The sequence below is a fragment of the Vulpes vulpes genome, chromosome 16, assembly GCF_048418805.1.
Source record: "Vulpes vulpes isolate BD-2025 chromosome 16, VulVul3, whole genome shotgun sequence".
NCBI lineage: Eukaryota > Metazoa > Chordata > Mammalia > Carnivora > Canidae > Vulpes > Vulpes vulpes.
The window spans coordinates 85,654,457-85,677,948 of NC_132795.1; the positions used below are offsets into that span (position 1 = coordinate 85,654,457).

Here is a 23,492-nt window from a genome sequence, read left to right on the forward strand (position 1 = left end):
ACAGCCCTGAACTCAAGGAGCTTACATTTTGGTGGACTATTATTTAAAAGACAATAAATTTGTAAAGTGTGGAAGTAATCATCGCTATGAAGGAAACAAAAGCAGGGTACAGGATTGGTGAGTGACTGGAGTGAGAGAGAAGAAGCCTCTCTGAGGAAGTGACATCTAGAGGCACCCGAAGGAGCAAGGGAGAGCGTCACAGGAAGTGGGAACAAAAGGGCAAAGGCTTTCAGTGGGAGTGAGCTAGGCATGTGTGAGGAAACAGGATTAAGAAAGCTAATGTGGCTGGAACAGAGTGTGTGAGACAGAGAATAACAAGAGTGAGGTCAGGGACAGGCATGTAACAGACCCCTGTGGGCTTTGTTGACCAAAGCCACGTGTTTTGAGTTTGGGTCTGAGTTCATGGAAAGCCATTGGAGGAATTGGGCAAGGGTGTGATACATCTAGTTACATTATCAGAAGGTCACTGTGAATGTTGGATAGAGACGAGACCTAAAAAAGTAGAGGCAGTGGAGTCCGGAGGAAGGGGCGAGGAGTTGAGGACGTAGGGAGCTAGGTTTGTAGCCTGCCTAAGGGGGTGGTGGTAGCTTGAACTAAGTAGTAGGTTGGAGATGATAAGGAAGTGTTGGAGTCCTAGTATATTTTTAAACAGAGTTGGGAGTGTTTGGTGATAGGTTAGGTCTGGAATATAAAGGGCGGGGGGGGGGGGGGGGAGAGGCTGCCTATGGCTTCATGGTGTGAGTACTGACAACCCCAGGAGGAACTGTCTACACAGACTGTACAGCGAGTGACGGCCCAGGTGTGGTACAGTATGGCAGCCCTGGGAAGAATCAAGAATGACTCCTTGGATTTTGATCTAAGTAATTTCGTGTGATTGGTGGTGCTGTTAATGGAGATGGACAACACTGGGGGGGAACAGGTTAGGAGGTACAGGGCAGTCAAGTTGTGTTGGACATGGTACATTGGAGGTGGCCAGCTATGAGGAGGAGTCGCCTGCAGAGTTAGATCTACACCTCTGAAAGTCGGGAGAAAGGTCAGGGCCCGAGACACAGATTTGCAAGAATATGTGGCTATGGGACTGGATTGGAACTTCTTGTTGAATGAGTGTTGAGGGAAAAAGAGGTTTGTGCACTGTGCCCTGCCTGGTATACTTTAAAATTTAAAGATAAGGCGAAAGTGCAGTCCAGACTGGAAGGAGAGGCTCATTCAACTTTTTTAATCTCCCAGAAGAGGGGAGACCTTACTTGTGTACTAATTCTGCTAAGTGGTTTTACCCTCTAACCCCCTGATGGGTCATCGACTTACCTTTCTGAATATTATTTACTTAAACCGAGCAGTTATAGTTTGAATCCCAAACTCTTGCTTTTCATCATAAATTATTTACGTCACGAGCCAGGGCACACATAAACCTGTATTTGTCAGTCTCTTTCTTCCCAGTAAGAGCTGTTTGTGAAAAGAGCTCCTGCTTTCAAGATGCTTCCTTTTGTGCCCCAAGGGTGTCCTCACGAATGGAGAGTTTCATTGTTCCAGGCTAGAGATTTTATTACCACCAGGTGTGCAGAGGCTACACTGCCTGAAATCGTCTTGGCCACCCTTGCTTTTGTGAGCCTTCACGCAGAAAGTCACTGTGAATCCTCCAAGACGGAGCCTCCAACAAATGGCATGGGTGGACCCTCAGTCTCCCAAGCAGCTGGCCTTATTTGTGATGCAAGCATGCATCCTAGAGAGGTGGGCGCCCTGGGATGATGCAGACTCTCCCTCTCTGTCTACCTCTCTGCGATCTTGACCTTCCCATTTTGTGCAGGAGGCCTGTGTACTGGACGACTCCTTGAAGAAAAAGATTCTTCCTTTTTGCCAAAGCCAGGGCAGCCAAAACCACCTCACAGAGTAATATTTCTTAGCTCAACAAGTGTCTCTCTTATTGTTTAGTCCCAGGGGCTCTAGCCCTGCCCAGGTCTTCACCCTGGGCTCCAGGGGTGGGCCGAGGTATTTTAACACAAGCATTAATCAGCTCTGTTCAGCAAGCCAAATGCAGTGTTAACTAGCGTTCCTTTTCTGCTTCTGCATATAACGCTGGCAATTCAGCTGCATGCCCTGACCCTCAGTTCTTACCCTGGCCTCCTCCACCCTCATTCTTACAAGCCTGAAAGTATTCAGATATGTTTTTCTCAACAAAAACGCCATCATTTTTCACTATTTAATTAACATCAACCTGGTTGGAAAACTAAATGAATCATTCTTTTTTTTTTTTTTTTCTAGAAATTTCAGTGTTTCTCACTGGGGATTTTATGGTTAACAAAAGACGAGAATTAAGCACATAAACTCATTACCTAGAAGCAGAATGTACGTAAATGTAATTGTTCACATTTCCTACCTATTGTTTAACAGCTAATTTTTTTTTTTTTTTTAACTGGGCCTTCATTGTTATTCTTTGTCTGCTGTCACTCTGGCTACAGAGATACAGGGTGTTTGCTGTCTTAGCCCTTTCAAGATACAAATTCTATTCTTCTGGGGTTTGCCCTCTCTAATTCTTGTAAAAAGGCTTCACGTTAACCTCTGTAATTACTTCCATTTATCTTGTTTTATTTTTGAAACTGTATTTATATATCTGCAAGTTTCACCTGGAGTCCCAGATATTTCAAAATGACTTTGTTTTTCTCCCAAGAACATTATATTATTTGATGGGCTATTTTCATGATGGCATGAAGTTCAAATCATTTTTAATTTAAGTATTTTGCCGACTCTTTTACATGTCAGAAGAAAACCATTATGGGGGTATCTGTGGGAAAGATGTTTGGGGCTTTATATTCTTAATTAATTACCTTTTTCATCTTGATTTTCATACCTGATGAAGGAGTTAGTTAGATGCATCAGTTGCTCTGGCATTTCCTGGCCTGGTCAACAGCATGACCATTTATTTAGCTAGTGCCTGGCCAGAAAGCTGGGAGACATCCTGGATGCAGATCAACACAAAGGCTCAGGGGGTCCTGCCCTTTAGCCCATCATTGTTCCTCTTTTCATTCCCTCTGCCGTTGTCTGGTGGGCAGCAAGTAACCATATTTCACTTGGACTTCTCTGTCAATCTCCTAATTGGGCTTCATCCCAGCTAGTCCTGTCCCACTTAGATCATTCTCCACATCATTACTAGAAGGATCTATAGAACACAAATCGGGTCTTATTACAGCTCATGCCTTAGCATGATGTAAATCCTTATGTGGTGTAGAAGGTTCTCCATGATGTGACTCCTGCCTTTCATGTCAGCCTCAGTTCTTCCTACTCTGCCCCTCACATCCTTCTGAACCACTTCTGTTTCCCTAAACAGGGCAAATATCTAAATTTTTTTAATTTTATTTATTCATGAGACACAGAGAGAGAGGCAGAAGGAGAAGCAGGCTCCATGCAGGGAGCCCGATGTGGGACTCGATCCCGGGTCTCCAGGATCATGCCCTGGGCCAAGGGCCTTAACTGCTAAGCCACCCAGGTATCCCAAATTTTTGGTTCTTTGAATTAAAGCTCCTTGCCACCTCTTCTACGACTCTACAGACCTCAATCTTAGCCATTTTTTGGCATAAAAAATGAAGAATGAGTGAATAAATATTACCTTCCCGTTTCCCTGGCTGGGAATATTGGGATACTTAAAGATTGCCCTACATTTTTTTTCTCTTCTTTAGGCATTTTTTGGCACTTTATTTTTTTAAATATTTTATTCAAATGCAGTTTGCCAACAAACCAGTGCTAGTTTGGCCTACATTTAAAGAAATTGAGAATAGTATCTCTTTAGATGATATTTAATTTTTACCGCTTGTGTTTGGCATTACATAATAATTTTGATGAGAACCACCATATACTTTGGACGCCCTAGTAGTAAGTCTATTTCTACTTTCAGTCTACTATCCATCCCTAGTGGTCTTTTCAGTCACTATTTTAACATATTTGATCTTTACTACTATTTAGAAACAGAAGTAGTTCAAGATTTTTCAGGATAAATTTATCTTGCTCTACTTTTTGTGGTCTTAACTGGGAATGAGAAAGAAGAAAAAATAATGGGAATCTTGTTGGAGTTTAACTTGCCAAAATGGAGTTTCACTTCTTGATCCAGGCCATGCTAGCACTCCAGAGGTATACTTTAATTACTTGACAAGTAGTTGGGTGTCTTGTAATTACCAAGTGTATAGACATACAAGTAAAGGATTTACACAACTCTTTTTGAGATGATAAAGGAAAAGTCAATCTCACAAGTAAATTTTGACCATCCAATAATATACCAAGTTTATGGAGCCACTACTATGTGCAGATAGGGTACTAGTCATCATTATGACAAAGATAATAAAAGTACAGTGACCTCAAGGAGCTCAAAGATATAGAATATTGCTGCAAAATATGATAGGGCTTAAAATTGAGCTGCGGACAAGTCTTATCTCACCTGAAGGTGAGTGGTCACAGTAATTATTCTCATCTGTTAATGAAAGAAAAGTTCACGTGATCATCACTTTTCAGCAGCAAAGCCAGGATTGAAGCAAGTTTTTAAGATACCTATCCCAGGACCAGAGAGGGAGAGAAAATATGAATAGGAATCAATAGGAACCAGGGGCAAGAGAGTGACATCCTGGATGACACTGGTATGGTATCAAAAAAACCATGAGATCCAGAAAAGTATTGCTGGAGCCCAGACTCAAATAGAAGAAAGCCAGACAGGAAGTCGAATATTCTCTTTGTATTGTTCTGGAGCCCTATCATATTTCACTTATAGCATGACTCCTATGGTATTCCATAATGAATTGTCAGTAATTCTCAAATTCTTTAGGAGATTTTGTAAAATTTCAAGTTTCAGAATCCTTGGGTTATTTTTCCAGATTCAGACTTTATGAACTGTTGCAGCCCCAGTTATGGGCCTTGAATGGAGAAAGTCAAATGAGCACAGAGCTGATGTTCAGCTGATATATTCATCTGTTCATTTGTATCAGATATTAACATTAACACACTTTTATTCTGATCCCCCCCCCCCCACACACACACACACACACAAAACCCTGGACCATTCCAGACAACCTGATCCTCCCCAGGATCTCTTTGCAGCCCAGGAACTAAGTAGTGGGTACATTGAACAGAAGGAGATCTCTAGGACCCCAAAACAAAACAAATTATGGAGCATAAATTTTTAAATTATCAAGAACAGCACCAGGCCAACAGTTAGAGTCTTAATACGTGTTACCATGTGGTAGGAGCTCATATTAGCTAATCTTAATCACCTTTTAAGTGACAGCATTTAGGAGAGTCCTACCAGGGAGTAGGAGCTCAGTGGCTGAGTACTTTTGGGACTCAAGACACGCCCTCAGGGAGTCTTCTACCTACTAAGGAGATATGCATTCAGACTACAGCTCTTAACCAGGTGTGAAGAAGAGAATGGTCTCCATTCAGGTTGGGATTTTTCTCTGATTTCCCTCTGCATGTCACACAATGCTCTTCTGCACAGGGATGTTGTTTCACGTGTTGGGTCTCTCATTTCTATTTGCTGGCAGTTGTGTTCTTTCCTAGTGTGACTACTTAAAATTGAGTGCAGAATCTTTACCTGCCCTATTGCTACGGAAGCTTTATTTCCTTTCATAATTTCCACAAAGCATCTTCTGCCAATTTTAGTCTCTGTGGGACTGGTGTCTCGATTTTTAAGGTGCCTGCAACATGCTGTCTCCTCTCAGAGAGCTCTTTGTTCTTTGGACCGCTGCCCTGTGCTGCCCATTTGTATTCTGTTTCCGTTAGCGTTGTTAACAGTAGGATGTTGGAGTATTTTTTTTAAATCTTTTCCTTTTGTTAGAGTGATTTCCTATTTGGGGTAGAAATATAGATGTCTTTATTCTTAGACCACTTGAGGGCTGAAGCTTCGAGAGTCTCCTTTAAAATCATCACTAGCTCCAAATCATGTAGGTGACTTGTCCTCGTCTACAAAATCTATGAAGCTGTCACCAGAAATTTTGCTTTGCAGTTTTCCAGCACAGTTCTTCTCTAAATCAGAGTTTCTCAACTTGAGCATTAGTGACATTTAGGGCTGGATAAGTCTTTGTTGTGGGGGCGGTCCATTGGATTGTCAGGCATTCAACAGCATCCTTGGCCTCTACCTGTAAGTGCCCATAGAAATCGCCCTGTTTTAACAACTAAAAAATGTCTGCATTTTTGCCAGATGTCCCCGGTGGAGGGTCAACTCACCTCAGGTTGAGAACTACTCTTGATAATAATATGTGGAAGTAGGTGGACAAATAAATTATAAGATGTGTTGATAAGCAAAGCAAACACATACTTGCAGAGTGCTTAATGTGGGCCTGGTGCTATTTGAAGAGCTCTTTTCATATAAGTAGCCTCATTGAGTGAAGTGCCATTGTAGCATCATTACCCACACTTTATAGATGGGGAAACTGAGGCTCAGGGAGGTCACGCACCTGCCAGCTGTCTGATCAAGAATCTGAGTCCAGGCAGCATGACCTTAGAGTCAATGACTTGAACTTCTACTTTGCTGCTCCTTACACAAAAATTGGTTGGATTCGGGACCTACCTGGCATAGCATAGGATGTCACCTTTGGTGGGTGCTTAGTAAGTATTTAAGTGAATAGATGAATATCTATAAATCCAGGAAATTCTTTAATGTTTTAAATCAGTGTTGAATAGATTCCTTACCTAAATTTTTAAAATGCACTTTTCTTTGAATCTGGTCAACTAAATATCATCTATTAGAATAAGGCAGAGGGTCTCTTAGCATTTCTAAGCTCATTCATAGGAATCTTTTGGAAAAGGCTTATCAAGGTAACCTCTAAAGTTTCTTCGAAGCTTCTGTTTGTGTGCTGGCACAATTTTGAGGTATGTCAGAATAAAGACTGGTCAAACCGAACAAAATATTATTTTCCTGATGAAATTAAGCAAAGCATTTGCCTTTGTCCCATAATAAGGAAAGAAAGTTCATCCTCCTTCCTAAACTAGGTATGCATTCTGATGAGGTATGATGCACCATGTGATAGTTTGACCTAGCTTCAGAACTTATTAAAAATTGAACATCTTTAACTAACAGGAAACCACTTTAGCCGATCAATCTTTAGCTCTCCATAATTGGCTTCCTAGAATAGAGGGCTAGGCTCCAAAGTTTGTTACAAATGCATTCAACTGATTTATATCTAAGTGAAAAGCCTATATATGACAAAATATAAAAACATTCTATTCTTTGTGTTAGACTTTTTTTTTTTTAATATGTACTTCTTTAAGGTAAAAGAATGGAAACTTCCAGAATGTTAATTAAAATGACAATAAATAAAATACAACCATAAAATAGCAAGAAGACAACTTAATGACAATAGCTTCATCTTGTTGCTCTTAAAACCCTTATTATGAATCATAGTTTACTCAATGAGACCATAAGTAATATATTTTCTTATTGTTCAGGTGACCTTTTAAAATATGTGAGTGGCTTCTTTTGTTCCCTTAATTCTGAAGAAGTTGGTTATTTTAAGGACAATACTAGAAAGTACCTCAAGTCTCAAATTTTCTTGGAAAAACATCTTCCAGATATCATGTGATAAAATGCATAACAGTACCGATACATTTTATCTTCTTCAGTGATAGTAAGGGATATTTTTGTTTCTTGATCTAGGGTGTTTGCTTATAAGCACTGGATTTCATGATTTCTATAATGAGTACTTACCACATCGTAAATACATCCATGCAGTTGTGACACAGAGCATTACTTTGCTATTAGCATCAGGTTCCTCCTGATACCTAAAATAATTTATGGGTTATTCTGTATACCTGTATATAAAGTGGCCATTGAGTACACAGATTTCTAGGGAGTAGCAGGATCATTAAGGCATTCTTTATAAATTTGGAATTTTGGAAAACTGCAGAAAACAAAACTTAAGCAAAATGGAAAAGTGAGTTTTTTAAGGTTTGGAGTTGTTCTCCAACTGATGGCCAGAATCTAGGTTGCCTCACCTCAAGCTCTGAGGTTGCCAGAAACCACTCTACCTGTAAAGTCAGTGAAGGCTTTATGTTTTATGAAACAGCCTTTAGCAGATAGCATAATTGACAATTGTAGAGCTAGCGAAAAGCTAACAGTTTACTTGCAGGTCAAAATGATGGCTGGTCCAGAACACATTTTTCCATGACGTGGAGTTTTGGGGGGATTTGGGGGTTTCTTTGTTTTGTTTTGTTTTTTAAGTTGCCAACATGAGTAGAAGGCCAATAATCCTGATTCTGAGTATCTTTCCCTTGAAACTGGCTATACAATCAAGTATTCGTCCACAAAAATCTGGCCCATGTATATTGTCCCCTCTTAAGAGATTAAATGCAACCTATATTTAATGTCTTAAGAGAACCATTTACAAGATGCTGAAAGGCACAGCTATTATATCATGTTCTATCTACTTTATAAAACTGGGGAAATATTGTGGTTAAAGGGCTGCTCCTTCCAGCAGGCTTCTAAATGATTATAGTTGTTACCTTAGATCTCATGGCTATGATAATGAGCATGTTACAGTGGAGAGGCATTGAATTTCAATCTCACTACACATTGAAGAAGAATGGAAGTAGGGATCCCTATATGTCTTACTCAATCACCAAATCCAAAAACATAAGATCTGATCGATTTATAAGTCATGAAGAGAACCAAATCTGGAAGGTAGGACTCATTCGTGTAAACAACAACAAAAAAAATCTGCGGTACTTTTTAATGACCATCTCAAAAATAGAATTATGCAGATTGGGATGACAGGTGGATTTTAAGCCATAAACCATATTATAAATTCTTGGATAGAATTCTTTTGATGATAGAAAGAAATGAGGCATTGACACATGAAATGATTATTGAAAGTGATGTTCAAATTTGTATTGCTAACAATGAAATGATCATCATAGTCCAAATACATAATTTTCTCTGTTATATGTGAGGAATATGTGTGGCTGACTTCTTAACTGGTCCTACGGATTCCATAGATTCAGAAGAGATATATGCAAGTACCAACTGCCAGTCATCGTTACTCTTTTTCACTTAAGACCGTGGCGCATTTTCTTCATTGTTCAGCCTCCAAATATTGGAGAAGAGTGAAAATTAGACCAGTGCTACTCACACACAGCACACACTTCTGGGAAAAGAGATCAGTGGGAACTGAAAATTATGTTGTCATTTTTCATCCTCCTATAATTAAACATTCAGATGCTGGAATTTGGGGACTATTTGATGAATTTTCTGTATTAAAAAAAAAAAAAAGATCTTATTCCTTAGGACATAGCACTCTTAGATAAGGGTCTTAGTGGAAGTTGCCAGGGAGAGGAAATTACGTTCAAGTAAGTTTATTTTGCTTCTGATGATTTTAATAGAATTATGCTGTTTAGTCATAATTCTAGAAATTAATTTTAGATTTTCTAATTTTAGAAAAAATTAAAATTTAGGGGAAAATTTTTATTTAATAAATAGAAATTTTGATAATGATGTATATGTCCCATGTAAAAGTTATTTTAATGCAGTGATGACTTCTTAGCTCATTACATACTCTTCAGTGTGCGAAGTATTGCTGAATATATCTACCCACCTTGGGTTTCTTAACAAAAGAGCATGGTGCTCCCAATTGCATTTCAAATAATTTCTGCTAAGTTCTGAAGTTACACAGTTTTAAACACTCAGAAGACTTATGGCTAATTCTCTGTTTCTCACAAGTGAAACCAACAAAACAGTTGTCCAAGTAGCTTCAGTTTTTTTGGGGGGGGGATTTGGACATTATCATCTACCTCTTTTTGATAGCTTTAGAGTTAGTCATAAACTTTCTTTAAAAATCAGTATTAGCTTTCATAGACAGGACTTGAGTTTGTTTTTAATTTTTTTCCTAATTTGAGGTGCATGTTACAGCTTGCCATTGTGGTCATTGTGGTTCATTTCATTAAGTTTCTTGTTCTATCTGCTTTCTTGAGACTTGGGAAACAGTATTTTTCTGAGTGATTGTACTATATTGTTCCAAATATAAGGCCACCCAGAATAGAAGGCAACCTCCAACTAGAAACAGCTCAAATATGGAGAAAGGCTGGGGGCCCAGAGCCCGGCGGGTCTTGCAGTGGTGGCAAGGGTGCCGAGGAATAGGACGATGCCTGCCCACTCTCCCGGTGAGTGAAGATGAGTCAGCTGCTGCCTTTGCTTGTGCATACAGATGGCTTCTGTTGCTAGAGGAAAAGTTACGCTGGGGGGAGAGAGCAAGTCTGTACACGTGAAAAAAAGTTGCTGTGTGTGTGTCTGAACCTGGGGAGGGAAGCTGGGAGTAGAGTCTTTCATCTCCTAAATGGTCAGCGTCGATGTTTTGTTTTGTTTTGTTTTGTTGTTCCTGAACTTGGGGGTTGAAGGTTGAGTAACCCCTCGCATTGGAGAAGAACAAAGGTACCCTGCACCTTTCATGAAAAGGAGTTTAAAAGATCCACAGTCATGAAAATGAACTGTCTGTAGACCAGCCCAGAAAATGATTTCTTGTCCTTCAGAAGTGATCGCTGCCCCAAAAGGTGGTGTATGCACTATGCGATCATGTGTAGTTTGAAAATAACCCTGAAGCTGCAAGTCACACTTCCAATTTTATTAAGATTTTCTTCTTTTTAAATTCCCTGTCTCCTGAGCCAGCCAAGTTACAGTTTAAACAAACAGGCTTAATGTTACTATCATAAATCCCAAAGGACTGTTTAAAACCATTCGTTTCACTAGTATTTCTCTCAGCATATTTTAAAAAGAGGTCTGTGAAAATGTATTATTAGTCAACTGAGAGTAGGTAGTGATTGAGCCTAGATAATTCTCCAAATATTGGTCTGATTCTGCTAAGCACAAAGATATGTAACCTTTTATCTTAGAGTAATTAAATGAGATGTGATAGGAATGATGTTGTTTGTGTTATAACCTAGAAAACTATTGAGCACCTGCTAGTGTACAACTCTACTGGGCATTTGGTTACCTCTGTGACTTTACAAAAACCACATAAAATGTGAACCTTGATCTTTCTGGTGATGACTAGTCCTTAGCTTGCCAAGCAAATTTGAAGTAGAACTTTAATCGCTGAATAAGTTTTCCACACTGTGCAATTCCTGTTTTAGCCATTGTTATTATTAAAGAAATAAAAGAGTGTTTAAGGGAAGAACAAGACTCCCCTTAATTTTAAACAATACTAACTTTCCCAAAGGGTTTGGTTTAGGGGAACTAGTTGTCATTGATTTTAGAAATTCTTTTAAATCCAGATGCCCTGAATGCAAAGAGGCCTCATGCCCAAGCAAAAGCATGCTGGGATTGATGTGCCCACCATTTTGCCAGTTCTGGAAAGGGAACATTTTATTTTATTTTTTTAAAGATTTATTTTATTTATTCATAGAGATAGAGAGAGAGGCAGAGACACGGGCAGAGAGAGAAGCAGGCTCCATGCAGGGAGCCTGACGTGGGACTCGATCCCAGGTCTCCAGGATCACACCCTGGGCTGCAGGCGGCCCTAAACCGCTGCGCCACCGGGGCTGCCCGGAAAGGGAACATTTTAAACAGAAGGACTGGGCAGCAGAAGTTTGGAAAGGAAGAGCTTGAAGGCCGGATAACCCCCAGGGGGAGGATTGTGGCCTGCCTAGTGAGATTAAGTCAGGGGGCAAACTATCAGGGGGCAAACTATACTGCATTAGTGGGTCCTAAATGAGAAGTTGGAAGTAAACTCTGCCTCATCTTAGAGGCCTCTTCAAGACCATTAATAAAGGTGGTAGCAGTAGGGAAAGAGAACGATAGAGGAGCAGAACTATTTAGAGAGGAGCAGCTTCCTTTAGAACTCCTTCATTTTGCAAACATTTCATCTCTACCGAGGAAGAGGATGTCCAGAATTTGGTGGTGAAGTTGAGGGGACTGGTAGGCCCCTTCACCATCTTTAAACTTCTACTAGGTTCCCCTCTGTTATTTGTATCAGGTACTATTATATCTGATTTGATCTGAATTACAAATACAGGAAAACATAGACATTTTTCCCCCAGAAGGCGTTGGGGCTATTGTAATTGGCCTTCCTGTGTCATCACCTGCTCGTAACGTTAGTAGCAAAGGGTAGAGCCGGAGAGGTCCCCTAAATGTCATATTCCACAGCTTCCTCCTCCTGGTGGCTAGTAAGGGGGTGGGGAGTGGGTAGGAGCTGATTTGATTGCATAACTCTATGCACGAGGGGAAAAAAAAAAACATGGCTTCAGTTGGCTTGTGAGGGGGCAAGGGTAGCCTTCAAGGACACAGGAAGAAACGACAGGGACAAGGGAAGGGGGAAGATACTCCAAACTGCAATAATGATAGTCTTTGTGAAAATCACTGGGAGTTGTCATTTTCTCTAACCAATAGTATGGTCTGCATAAACCCGTACTTAGAACTGTTGCTGCTCTCAGAGCCTCCCTCCCATCCCTAAAGAGCACAACACAGAAGCTCTTCTGTAGGTGCTGGAAAAAATATGTTCCTCACCACAGTTGTTTCTTCCCTTTATGAATCCACACAGGAGGTGCCTTCAATGGCTCCTTCTCGGAGTATTAGAGTCATAAGATCAAGTTAAATGGAGCCATTATTAACCTGTTAGGCATGAAAAAATATCTGTAGATTTGTAGATGGACAGAAACTAAAATCTCAGGCCCTTCGAGTGTAATGATCTCCATAAAAACGGGTTAGGAGGGGACAGAACTGAAGCTTTGCTTTTTTTTCAGTTCCTGTTTGGGTGACTATGAGTCTCCAAGGCCAAGTTCATCGTGCCCAAGTGCTGGTTTTTCAGCAATTAAGTCAGGCTCACTAAAGTACAAATGTCATTTTCGACCATAGTTATTTTTTTAAAAAACCAAAAGATAATTCTTCCTTAAAGAAAATGTTCAGTTTGGTTAAATCTCTTTGGAAAATGCTCCGCTATAGGTTTTTACCTTAAAGTTTTTATAACACACACTGTCTCTCCAATGCAAGAATGTGATGTGTCCGTATTTTCCGAGACATATGGAATATAGCGCTTGTCTTGCTGAGTGAGCATGTTTAACTCAGCTGCTGAGCAACTCATAAATTCCCTGCACTTGAGTATCTTTAAATTTCAAAAATCAGTCTTGAAATGTTCTTAATGGGCATTCCTTAGGGGGCATTGTTCTTTTTGGCAAATCAGAAATGACATCTGGGCATGCACAGGGAGGGCACTTGGTTAAGTGTTCTTGCTGGTCAAGCAGCAAGAGTATTCCAATTAACAGGTTGAGAGCATCTTAGAACAGGCTAGAAAAAAAATTAACAAAGTGGCTCATTCTCACTTGGCAGTGAAATTGAATACTGAATGACATCTATGCAGTTATAAACGACTTTTGTTTTAATAACAAAGTTGTTGATTTTCTACTAAGGGTTCTTTTAGGTTGTCATCAGGGGCTGATGGGAGTAACAGTCCACCCAACTCTCCAGCTAGCTTCAGTGGACATACCACACCTTCTCAGCAGCCTGAACCCGTGGTACATTCTCTTAAGGTAACCAACTGTGTACAACCATTTATACAGAACTTCAGTTGTGTTGTGGCTTGTTCGCTATAGTCTGGTAGTTCTCACAGTCTTGTTTTAACCATAGATACTTTGATTTTTGAAGTATAATTTTTGTTTAATAACGGGTTTGAGTACTTATGGTTGAATCTCTGGTTTTATCATTTTGTTTTGAGTAATGTGATTCATATCAATCTGCATCGAAGTTGAAGTCTGATGTGCATGTATATCCATATGTGTAAAATATTGTTCTGGGTATTTTATGTGCAGTGTTTGTAGCATGCATGTCTTCAAAATAGGGAGTTATAATAGTTGGCCAAAATAAGGATATTTCTTTATGCAATTGAAATATATTGTGCAGTGTACTGAAAGAAAATACTGAACTAAAAACCTACTCTATCCCCCTTTAAGTATTAAGTCTTCAAATGCTGGTTAATGCTCTTCCATATCATGTTAGAAAATAGAGGATCTTTTCAGAAAGCTAGTTTTTTTGGCTTATACTTCAGATCATCCAAGGACTTCCAAAGAGGAAATTTATTATTTATTTTCTTTACTAATAGCAAGCTTTCCAATAAATAAGCATTATAAGTAAAATTAATAATCTAAAAGAAGAAACTGATGCAGGCAATAAAAATCACTTTAAAAATTAGTGTGGTTCCTTGAAGTTTTATAAATTCCAAGGCATGAATCACTGTCCTTCAAACTATCTGTACTTCTTAACATATAGCCTTAATCAGACCTTTCTGAGCCATAAAGTAGGTAGTGTGCTTCAGCTCTGCGCTTGCCACAGGAGCTTCAGAGCTTTATTAAAATGGTTTTGGTTTCGGGATGATTTATCAGCAGCCTAAAGATGTGGCCTGAAGATGTGGTCCCGAAGAGTGGGCCACACTTTCTTTGGCATGCATAAAGCAAATAAGTAGATAAGAAATTCAAAGTATTTATTTGGTTTGGTTTTAGCAGGAGATTTAGCTCATTATATTTTGCTGTAGCTTCCATGTAACAAGTTGCTCCTCCCAAATATATACTGATTGCGGATGAGGGAAGGTAGCAGAACCATGCTGGTGGCTGGTGCATTGCACCTGGCACTTCCTGTCTTGGTTGGAATAATTCACCAAGTGAGCAACCGAGAAGAATTCATGTGCGAAGGCACACCAGAATGAGGGGCACCACCCTGCATCTGGTGGGTGCTGATTTATCAACTGACCGACATCACGCTCTCTGCAACAGCATCCGGTTGCTGGTTAGCATGAGCAGCGTGCTATAAACATGCTGTTACTAGAGTATGAACCAGACGCCAGCTATCTGAAAAGCAGCTTAGAAATAAAAAATGAGTGTGGCTTCAATCTTGTAGGGTTAGCATCTGCACTTACTCCAGCAACACATTGCTCTACTTTTCAGATTGAAAACTATTTCCACTTTTTGCCTTATTAAATGGCAAATCTTGTTTGAATCAGATCAGCACAGTGGATAGCACTGCAATCTTTCCCAAACTTTTTCACTGCACCTGTGTTCATATGGCCTTAAAAGGAAGAGCAAGGAGGAGCTCTCCAATTTTCTCTGAATTCCTTTTCTAATTTCCATGTAAAATTTTGTCTCAAGAGAAAGATAACATGTTCTGATTATGACATAAGTGTCCTCACTCGGAAGATGGGTAATACTGAGCAACTAAAGCATCTTTATTGGATAAGTGGAGGCTCTTGAATACAAAATGTTTACTTCCATGAATTAACAGTGTCATGAAACAGAAGTATGTGCCTATGGGAAATATCGCCTGTGGGAAATGCCTCTTAGGGATACCACAATGTAAAAGAAGAAGCAGCCACTCAACATGTTTGGTTTTTAAAAGCCCATGGATTCTAGAGCTGATTTACATCATAAAATTTTTCTGTTGTGAAAGGATTAATTAGAACAATGGCTCAGTTTCTCATCTTCTGATAGAGTTCAAAAAAAAAAAAAATCTGTAAGCTTTAAAAAAAAACTCTGTGGTTGTGATTTGGGAGGAAAGTGTTATAAATCGGTGTGAGAAATTAGCCCACTTGTAATAACATCACATTTATCTTGCTTTAAAATTCATTCTAACTATTAATTGGAGCTTCACTTCATTTAGTAGAAATTAACTGATTTGAAGTACACTTCTCTGAGGTGCATTAGAAACTGAATTTGTAGGCAAAGGAGCTTGTTCCAGGAGTTAAGTTTTCTATGAATATTCACTGAGGAAATAAAAGTTCCTCTGAGTGTCTAAAGAATGTGAACAGACGCTCATCAGAGTATCAGGGTAAGGCTTTCATTTACTACCGTGATATCCTCCTTTAAAAGTAGTAGTACCTAGGTAGTAATAATTGCTCAACATTTTGAATTAACAAGGGAGTAGTTGCTGAATTAGATTATTTCAGGATTGAACTCCAGTAAATATCCGTGTAGACTCAGTATCTACGAACTTGACATGAAGGCCCCACTTCATGCTTAAGTCATTTATTTTGGCTCAACTGTTCATTGGTGCCAGTTCTCAGGTGACGCTTTTAGGGGTGGCCATCAGCATTGACCATGATGACAACAGAATCAAGGAGGTTAGCAAGGTCACAGTTTGGTGGGGATTCTTAGAGGAGCTTTGAGGAAAAGCATTGGTTTTTTGGGCTTTTTTGTTTTCTTGGGTCTTTTTGCTGTTTAATGCTTTGGCTTGTAAGGTAATCTAGAGAAAACAAAACCAAAGTTTTCTCCCCTTTTGACCTATAGAAAGTATGGCATGAAAACGTTATAGACCTATTTGAAGAAATATTTTGGATCCATTTATAGATAATGTAGAGAAGTGGAATGATAGGCCCCTAAAATTACTTAAAGGAATCTCACCCAAACTTTCTTTGCTCTAATGAAAAATATTTAAAATGTTGCTCAAACATTTTCACTGTAAGGAGCCAATTTTTCTCTTTGATGCTATCAAAGAGCCATTTCTATAGTCCTTTCCTAGGCCCTGGGAACATGTCGAGGCAAGAACTGTAATGTTCACTCAAGTTCTTATGTACATATTCCTGGGTTCTGACCAGTTTCACCTGTCGATATCTCTTTTTAGTCCTCTTTTCTATAGGCCATGTCTACATATCGTTTGGATTATTTGGCATATCCTTAATTATTTTGCTCACCTTTACAATGGAGCAAGAACTATTTTCTTGAAATGGTTGATGTTATTTTAATGACCCAATTAACTGAATGCATCTAATTATTTTAGACATGAATGAATTCAATTGACTATTAGTGATGCAGTAGATTGCTTTGAATGGCCATTTGAAAATCAGGTAGAAACATCCGTCGTAAGTTTTAGAACAATTGACTGTTTTAAAAGATTTTGCCGTATATTAATCCACTCTGATATGCAGACACGGAGAAAACCAAAGGTTTTACAAAGTGGAGCTCCTTGATGGTTTAATTCATAACTAACAAGTTTTTTTCCATGTGAAATTTGCTTTTCTTTTTCAACAAATCCAGGTCTTGGATGTTCAGGAAACTATAGATCGTCAACAGGGTAAAGAGTATGAAAATGACCTTAGTGAGACAGAAAAAGCTATAGTCAGAGAAATGTGCAATGTAAGTTTAATGTGCTTTATTGTGTATTCTGTGTTGAAAGCCCCATCGTAGCTTAGTTACCACTTTTTGAATATCTACTTTTTAAAATTCTGGCCAAATGCCTTTATAGTTTTATATGAAAACCCATTCCCCTTGTTTTTATCTTTAGTATGTTTTCTTGCAGTTTTATTAACAGTCAAAATATTCAGGTAAGCGATAATCAGCCAATTCTCTATTCCAAAATGATCTATGAACATTTTTACATAACTTATTGTCTAAAATATTGTGTTGCTAGTTTTGAGAAATGGGTTTCTGTTTCATACTTTTAATCAGTATCTGAAAATCAGTGTTTAAAAGCCTGTGATCAAAACACAGCCATCTTCAGACTTAAATCAGGCGATATGGGCACTTCGTGTCATGCAAACTAGTATCTTTACCTTTCAGTGGTTAATAAAAGCTCAGAAATGTTTAGGAGGAAATAATGAAGAGATAGACACATAGAAATCACAGAACACAGTAAAAAAAAATTGACATGCTATTTTCATGAAGCATATCAATAATGTGATTTGGTTTTATTATTAATCCCTGGCTAAATTTTGAGTAATATGCATGGGTATATCATTTAATCAAGACTATAACTGAAGTTAAAAAGCTACATAGACTATTGTAGAGGAATATGTTTGTTAAAAGCAAAAAAAAAAAATTTAAGCACTGATTTTAATTGGCTCTATATCGTACTTTTATCCTCGTTCTTTGTCCATTAGGATATCAAAATTGCTTAGAAATACATGAAGGTCCTAATACCTTAAAGGTATCTACTTCCTTGAGGTGTTCTTGGAATCCAGGAAATGTTTTAAGTCCCAGGGGCATTTTATATGTGCTGGGGCCACAGTCTTAGTCTCCGGCTTCATGTTGTAGCTGTTTTTCTTTTGAAACTCTTTCTTTCCTGCATCTGTTTTCATCTGTTTTCAAAAAGGTCATTAGTTCTCCAAGTCATTATTTCCCCATGCACCACTCTTCACACCTTCTGTAGCTTTTTCAGCCTGTCCTTACAGTTTTAAATTTGAATATTTCCTTCAGATAAATTCAAAAAGTTAAGCCACATACCTTTATAAAAAAGCCTGTCGCTTCTCTGTTGGCTAGGGAATGAGACATACGGGTTCAGACATTAGGAATTGAACTAGATGGGGCCACAGCAATCATTACACAGTGGTTCTCCAAAGAGTAGTATAAGGGGATCCTTTGTAATTCAGATGGTGGGGTTTCACCCTAGCCCCCTGGACAATTTGGAGAGGAAGCCCTGGGAATGATCCTCACATTTGCATTTCATGTATAAAGTTGCCCTCTTGAATTGTTCTCTAATGAACAGTGAAGTCAGAACTATACCCAGATCGCCACTGTCCCAAGTGTGATAAATCTGGGAGCTTCCATTTTCTTTCCCCAAGAATGAAAAGCAATGCATCAATGCATGCATTTCTGTAAAATCACATGCTTAGGATTGCTTATTTTCTTTCTTTTTTTTTTTTTTGATACAAGACTTCTGCACATTTGAAAATTTATTTCTTAGTCACAGAAGAAATGTTTAATGGACTGGGTCTTGATTAGTTTGTGTTGATCTTTAGGTTTGCCTATGTTTCACAAAAATGCTACAAATTTTTTTTTTGCCTGTAGAAGTTCTTTAGGGCTCCTTGTCTACTTTTGTCTTTAATTACCAACATTAGCTTAAAAAAAAAATAAGCCAACCTAAATCTGATATTAGTTTTTAAATAGTTTCCAAATAGAAGAGTGCTAGGAGAAAAAGGTGTTGGTCCTAAAATGTTTGTCACATTATAAATTATATGAACATCGAAATCACATACTGCATGCTGGAGAATTAAGTGAAAAACAGATTGTGAGAAATTTTCACAGATAAGTAATTTCTTAGAAACTAGCTAAGGTTATTAAACTTAGTAGAGGAACTATGTGCTTTTATAAAATAAGGTCGCAGGAATGGAAAGTTTTCTCATAATCTGAGATCAGTTCTAAGACTCTGAACTTTGGATAGTAAGTTTTGCCTCTGTTTCCGGTGTTCCTCCTGGAGATCAGTTGTCAACGTGACCTGTTAGCATCACGTTGATTAGTAAGAGGTGTTTTTATTCTCTTCCCAAACTATGCCACAAAAATAGAATTACTGTTTCTCACAGAGCAGTATCTTATCTTTTTGTAGTAATGGTATTTTTAGGTTTGTTTGGCTCTTGTAAATGCCCTGAGTACAGCTGAAATACTTGACTGGTTAACCCAGACACACACCTATCCTGTTCTTCTAGTTAACGAGTTGCTACTCTGTGCTTAGTAGCACTGGCTCATTTCAGAGTTTTGCCTTCTGGGGCAAAGGCCCATGGTATTCCATATTTGAATATTTGGAGAGTGTTTGCACTTTGGAGTTGTAACCATCTTGGGCTTTGTGTCTGTGTTCCTTGAGGTCTTTGGCTTAGAAGCAGAGGATAGAATCAGACATTCAAAGCACTCTGGTCAGCTGTAATGGTGTACACCACATAAGGGCTAGAAAGGGCAAGTCCAGAGCATCCCTTGACTCCCTGATGCAGTGTTTGCACCTTTTCGCAGTCTATTAAGAAATGAGATTTTTCTCTAACTCCCCTGTGGGTAGCTTGAGCTTCATTGCTAGATCATTCCTTTCCTACTAGAGACCATCAGTACAACCCTCTTCAAAAAGGACCAGTCCTTTCTACCACATAGTGGTGTCTGCTAAAAGAGAGCTAATAGTTTCATTAGCTTAGAAGTGAAGGTAGACAGAACCTTATATTCTTATGTATTGCTATGAATAGTATTGAGCTTCCCTAGAGTATCTGCTCTATTTAAAAGGAGGGCCGGAAAAAAAAACAAAAAACAAAAACAAAACAAAGAGTCTATCAATAATTAACCAACTGGTTTCGCGTTTATGTTAGAGCTATGTAAATTTCTAGGGAATGAGTCAATCTGAAAAGAATCACCCTAAGGAGGGTTATGACTGTTAATTGGAAAATGCATCCCCCCCCCCACCCCCAGTTTAGCATATTGGTATATCATTGGTGAATTCAGTGGTTTTACTCCCAAATTAGTCTTATTCTCACTTTTTGCTATTGTCCCTCTAAAATGACCCAGTTTTTGACATAGTGTACTTATTTGATGATTCTTGAATGTATTCTTAATATTTGTCCTGCATTTGGATGCTCTCTGCTTTGATAATCAGATTGTACTGTTGGGTAGCTAAGATTTAGGACTCCTCCCCCCCACCCCCCGTAGAGAAAGCCAGGGAAATTTACCAGTGACCCTGTTTAAGCTCAGTGCTTAAATAGCTCAAGAACAAAAACTCCATTTTCCTTAGTGGATTAAACATTTTGATATCTCTGGTTTAAGATGTAGGACATAGAAATCATGAGGATTTTGCTCGTGTGTTCTTAGTTCTGGCTGGACAGAGTTACACTGGTAGCCTTTTAAAAAAAAAATAGGTATAGATGACGATGCTTCCTCACTACCAGGGGGAGTTACTGTGTAAGGTTCTACAAATGCACACTTCACAGCCAGACTTGAGGACCACTCACGTAACCAGAGGAAGTTGGACATCATTCTTTAATTTTGACCCTGATTGCTAACAAGGCATAGTAGGTTCCCTCTACTAAGCAGCCCTTGTGATTTAGAACTTCCATCACATTTCATTGTGTTTGAACTCATTCATGGAGATATTTTGTCTCGTCTTCACATTCCTCTTTGCCCCTCTCATAGATCCCCCTTTAAAAACCATAGAGGCCATTAAGATGCTATTTATTTACTCATTTTCTACCTTTTTTAAGGTTGTGTGGAGGAAACTTGGAGATGCTGCAGGTTCCTGTCCTGGAATTAGGCAACATTTGTCCGGAAACCAGTACAAAGGACCAATGTGAAAGGCACTCTTTCAAGCAAAAGACCACCACTGCCAGAGACAGAAAAGAAGAAAAAATGAGTTTCCACAAACCTGGACTCATTGAATAACATGGAGTGATTGTACATTGCACATATTTTCCCTCTAAAACCTTTAGTATTACTGAGGCTGTATTTCATGTCTCTCTCATTTCCGTGCCCACAACAGCTCATCTCAAGTAGATTTCAAATAGCTTTGAAAATCACCACTTTGGTACCAATATTTTCATTAGAACTAAAATGTTTTTGGACTCCTCAGATCTAATATTGTCATCAGGAAACCTGCACAATTAGAAGAACCAGTAGGGCCTCGGTGGGTTTGATAGAGTTGACTCATTGCACAAAATGGTGAGACTTTCCTACCCTGAGGTTTGAGGAAGAGGTATCTTCCAGCTTTCCAAGTTTGAGTTGGGAGCCTATTTCTTCTATTTTAGTCAGCAAATTCCTGATACAAAATGCATTTGGATGTAAGATAAGATTAGGTTTCTAGGATTTTGTTTTGACTTTTGAGGTGCTAAAACTATCACGTAAATTCTCTTTACCAGCTAGCAGGGTAGAAGGACTTTGTAGAGTGCATAGCAGAGAGTACCATTTATTTCAAGTAATCAAGATAAATATAGCTTTCCTTTTCATCTTGCTATGTTCATGAAGACACATCTTGGGGACATACCAACTTCCCTATTCATTCAGTGTATCCATTGATGTTAATATTAATTCCAATTAAAGAACAAGCAAACATAATTTTTCTAAGTGTTTCCAGCTGTGATGTCAATTTCTACAATTTAGTTTCTAGATCTGCTGTTACATTTAATAAACTTTATGTAAACTTTAAAATATTGCACTGCATTTATGATAAAAAAGCTTTCTTTGCCTACAGTGGCTAACGTTTTATGAAACTGACGCATGTCCTTCATTATTGAGGCTAAAAGCTCTTCAGATTGCTTGAGGTTTGAAAAAGAGATGTGCTAGCTTTGCTTAGTTTCTTATTTTTGGTATATATATATATATATTATATTAGACTGTGTGTACTGGAAATGCTATGATAGGTATTTTGGTTTTTTTCAAATGCAATGATAGTTTCTTGTATGAATGTGCAAGAGGCCTGTGACAGAATGCTAAGTTTTTATTGTAGTTTAAGATTATAAAAGTAGGAATGCAACAATTCCCAGTTTTTAGATTTCTTCTAAATTACTCAGATTGGATTAATAGCAGATATTCATTGTTGCTGTTGTTTTTAATGGACTCATTACAGTATACTAATTGTCACTGGTGAAGGAATGTGAAGGAATTTCGTTACTTTTTAAAATGTTATGGTGATGAAAAAACAGCCCTGTTTTCAGAAAATATTTATGAATTAATTTGCTATAGAATTATCTCTCTAATTATTGTAATTGGGTTACCAGTTAAGCTTTTCTTTTGAACTGTTATATTATTACACTGTAAAAGAAAATGGCTTGCTATATTTACACCTTCTCTTGTAGAAAAGCATTCATCCTTAAATTGTTGTATTCCTACACTCTGAAGATATTTAAAACAAGTTTTTGTGCCTGCAGTAGAGACTGCAGAAGCTAATACAAGGAACACTGGTCTTTTGACAAAATACTTGTGTAAATTTTGATACTGTATTAAAACTATTTTTTTAAAGTTCTGCATAAAATTGAGTATCAAGTATATGTGTTCATCTTAGCAATGGTAATAAATTATTTAATCTCAGTGTTTTTTCCTTCAAAATGTTTTTCCTACATTCAATAGATTTCTGATGGTCACTAAGTATCACAGTATTCCTGTATGATGGTATTAATCATGGTAAAACAGATGATTCATTATCTTAAACCAAAGGAACGTTTGAGGGATTTAATATTCAGGTTACTCAATTCACACCATTCTCTATTATAATGTAATTGAAACTTTAGAATCGTATTTAATATTTAGAAATTAGGGTTATAAAATTTTTCACTTATTCATATAGATTTAAATTTAATTCAATTATCATTAAAACAGTCAATAGAAAAAAAAATAAAACAGTCAATAGGAAGAAATATACTAAGGGGAAATATTGCAGAGTGGAAAACTTGACCTCTGTGCTTATGACCAAGACAAAAATTGGAAAACACCCATTATACACATGCTCAGAGAACACACCTACTTCTGGGAAACCACTAGTAAGACTAGAATAAGGCTTCCTGCACTGAACATTAGCCCCAACTTTAATGGATATAACTGATAGGCAATAGTGCAGGGCCTGAAATCTTGCTAATATATTTATCAAAAATGTGTGGCATCATTCTCTTATGTGATCAGTTTATGATCTCCTTTTTTCTGGAACAAAGGTTAATTTATACATCTTGGCAGAATATTTTTACCAGCCTTGAAGCTGACAGACTGACAATCGTGATCTAAGCTTTTCAAATGAATGTCTTTTAAGTTTCTAACACATGCTCAAGGCACAATAGAAAAATTGGATCTTATGTGACACCCAGTAATACATTGTTGGATGTGAGTGT

At 38.2% G+C, this 23,492-nt stretch overlaps 1 protein-coding gene across 6 annotated transcripts in view; it reads left to right on the forward strand.

Annotated features, from left to right (window-relative positions):
* The window catches only part of CCDC85A (coiled-coil domain containing 85A), a 191,689-nt gene extending 168,988 nt beyond the window's left edge, over positions 1–22,701 (forward strand). For 2 of the 6 annotated variants that reach the window (XM_072741627.1, XM_072741626.1), the window contains one exon: positions 20,883–22,701. In XM_072741627.1, the coding sequence (XP_072597728.1) occupies positions 20,883–20,932 (50 nt within the window). In that variant the 3' untranslated portion in view covers positions 20,933–22,701. Of the gene's footprint in view, positions 1–9,993; positions 10,129–13,365; positions 13,486–16,974; positions 17,074–20,882 lie in introns of all 6 variants that reach the window. The other 4 variants (XM_025992785.2, XM_072741624.1, XM_072741622.1 and 1 more) reach the window with 4 other exon arrangements.
* Positions 22,702–23,492: the final 791 nt, after the last annotated feature.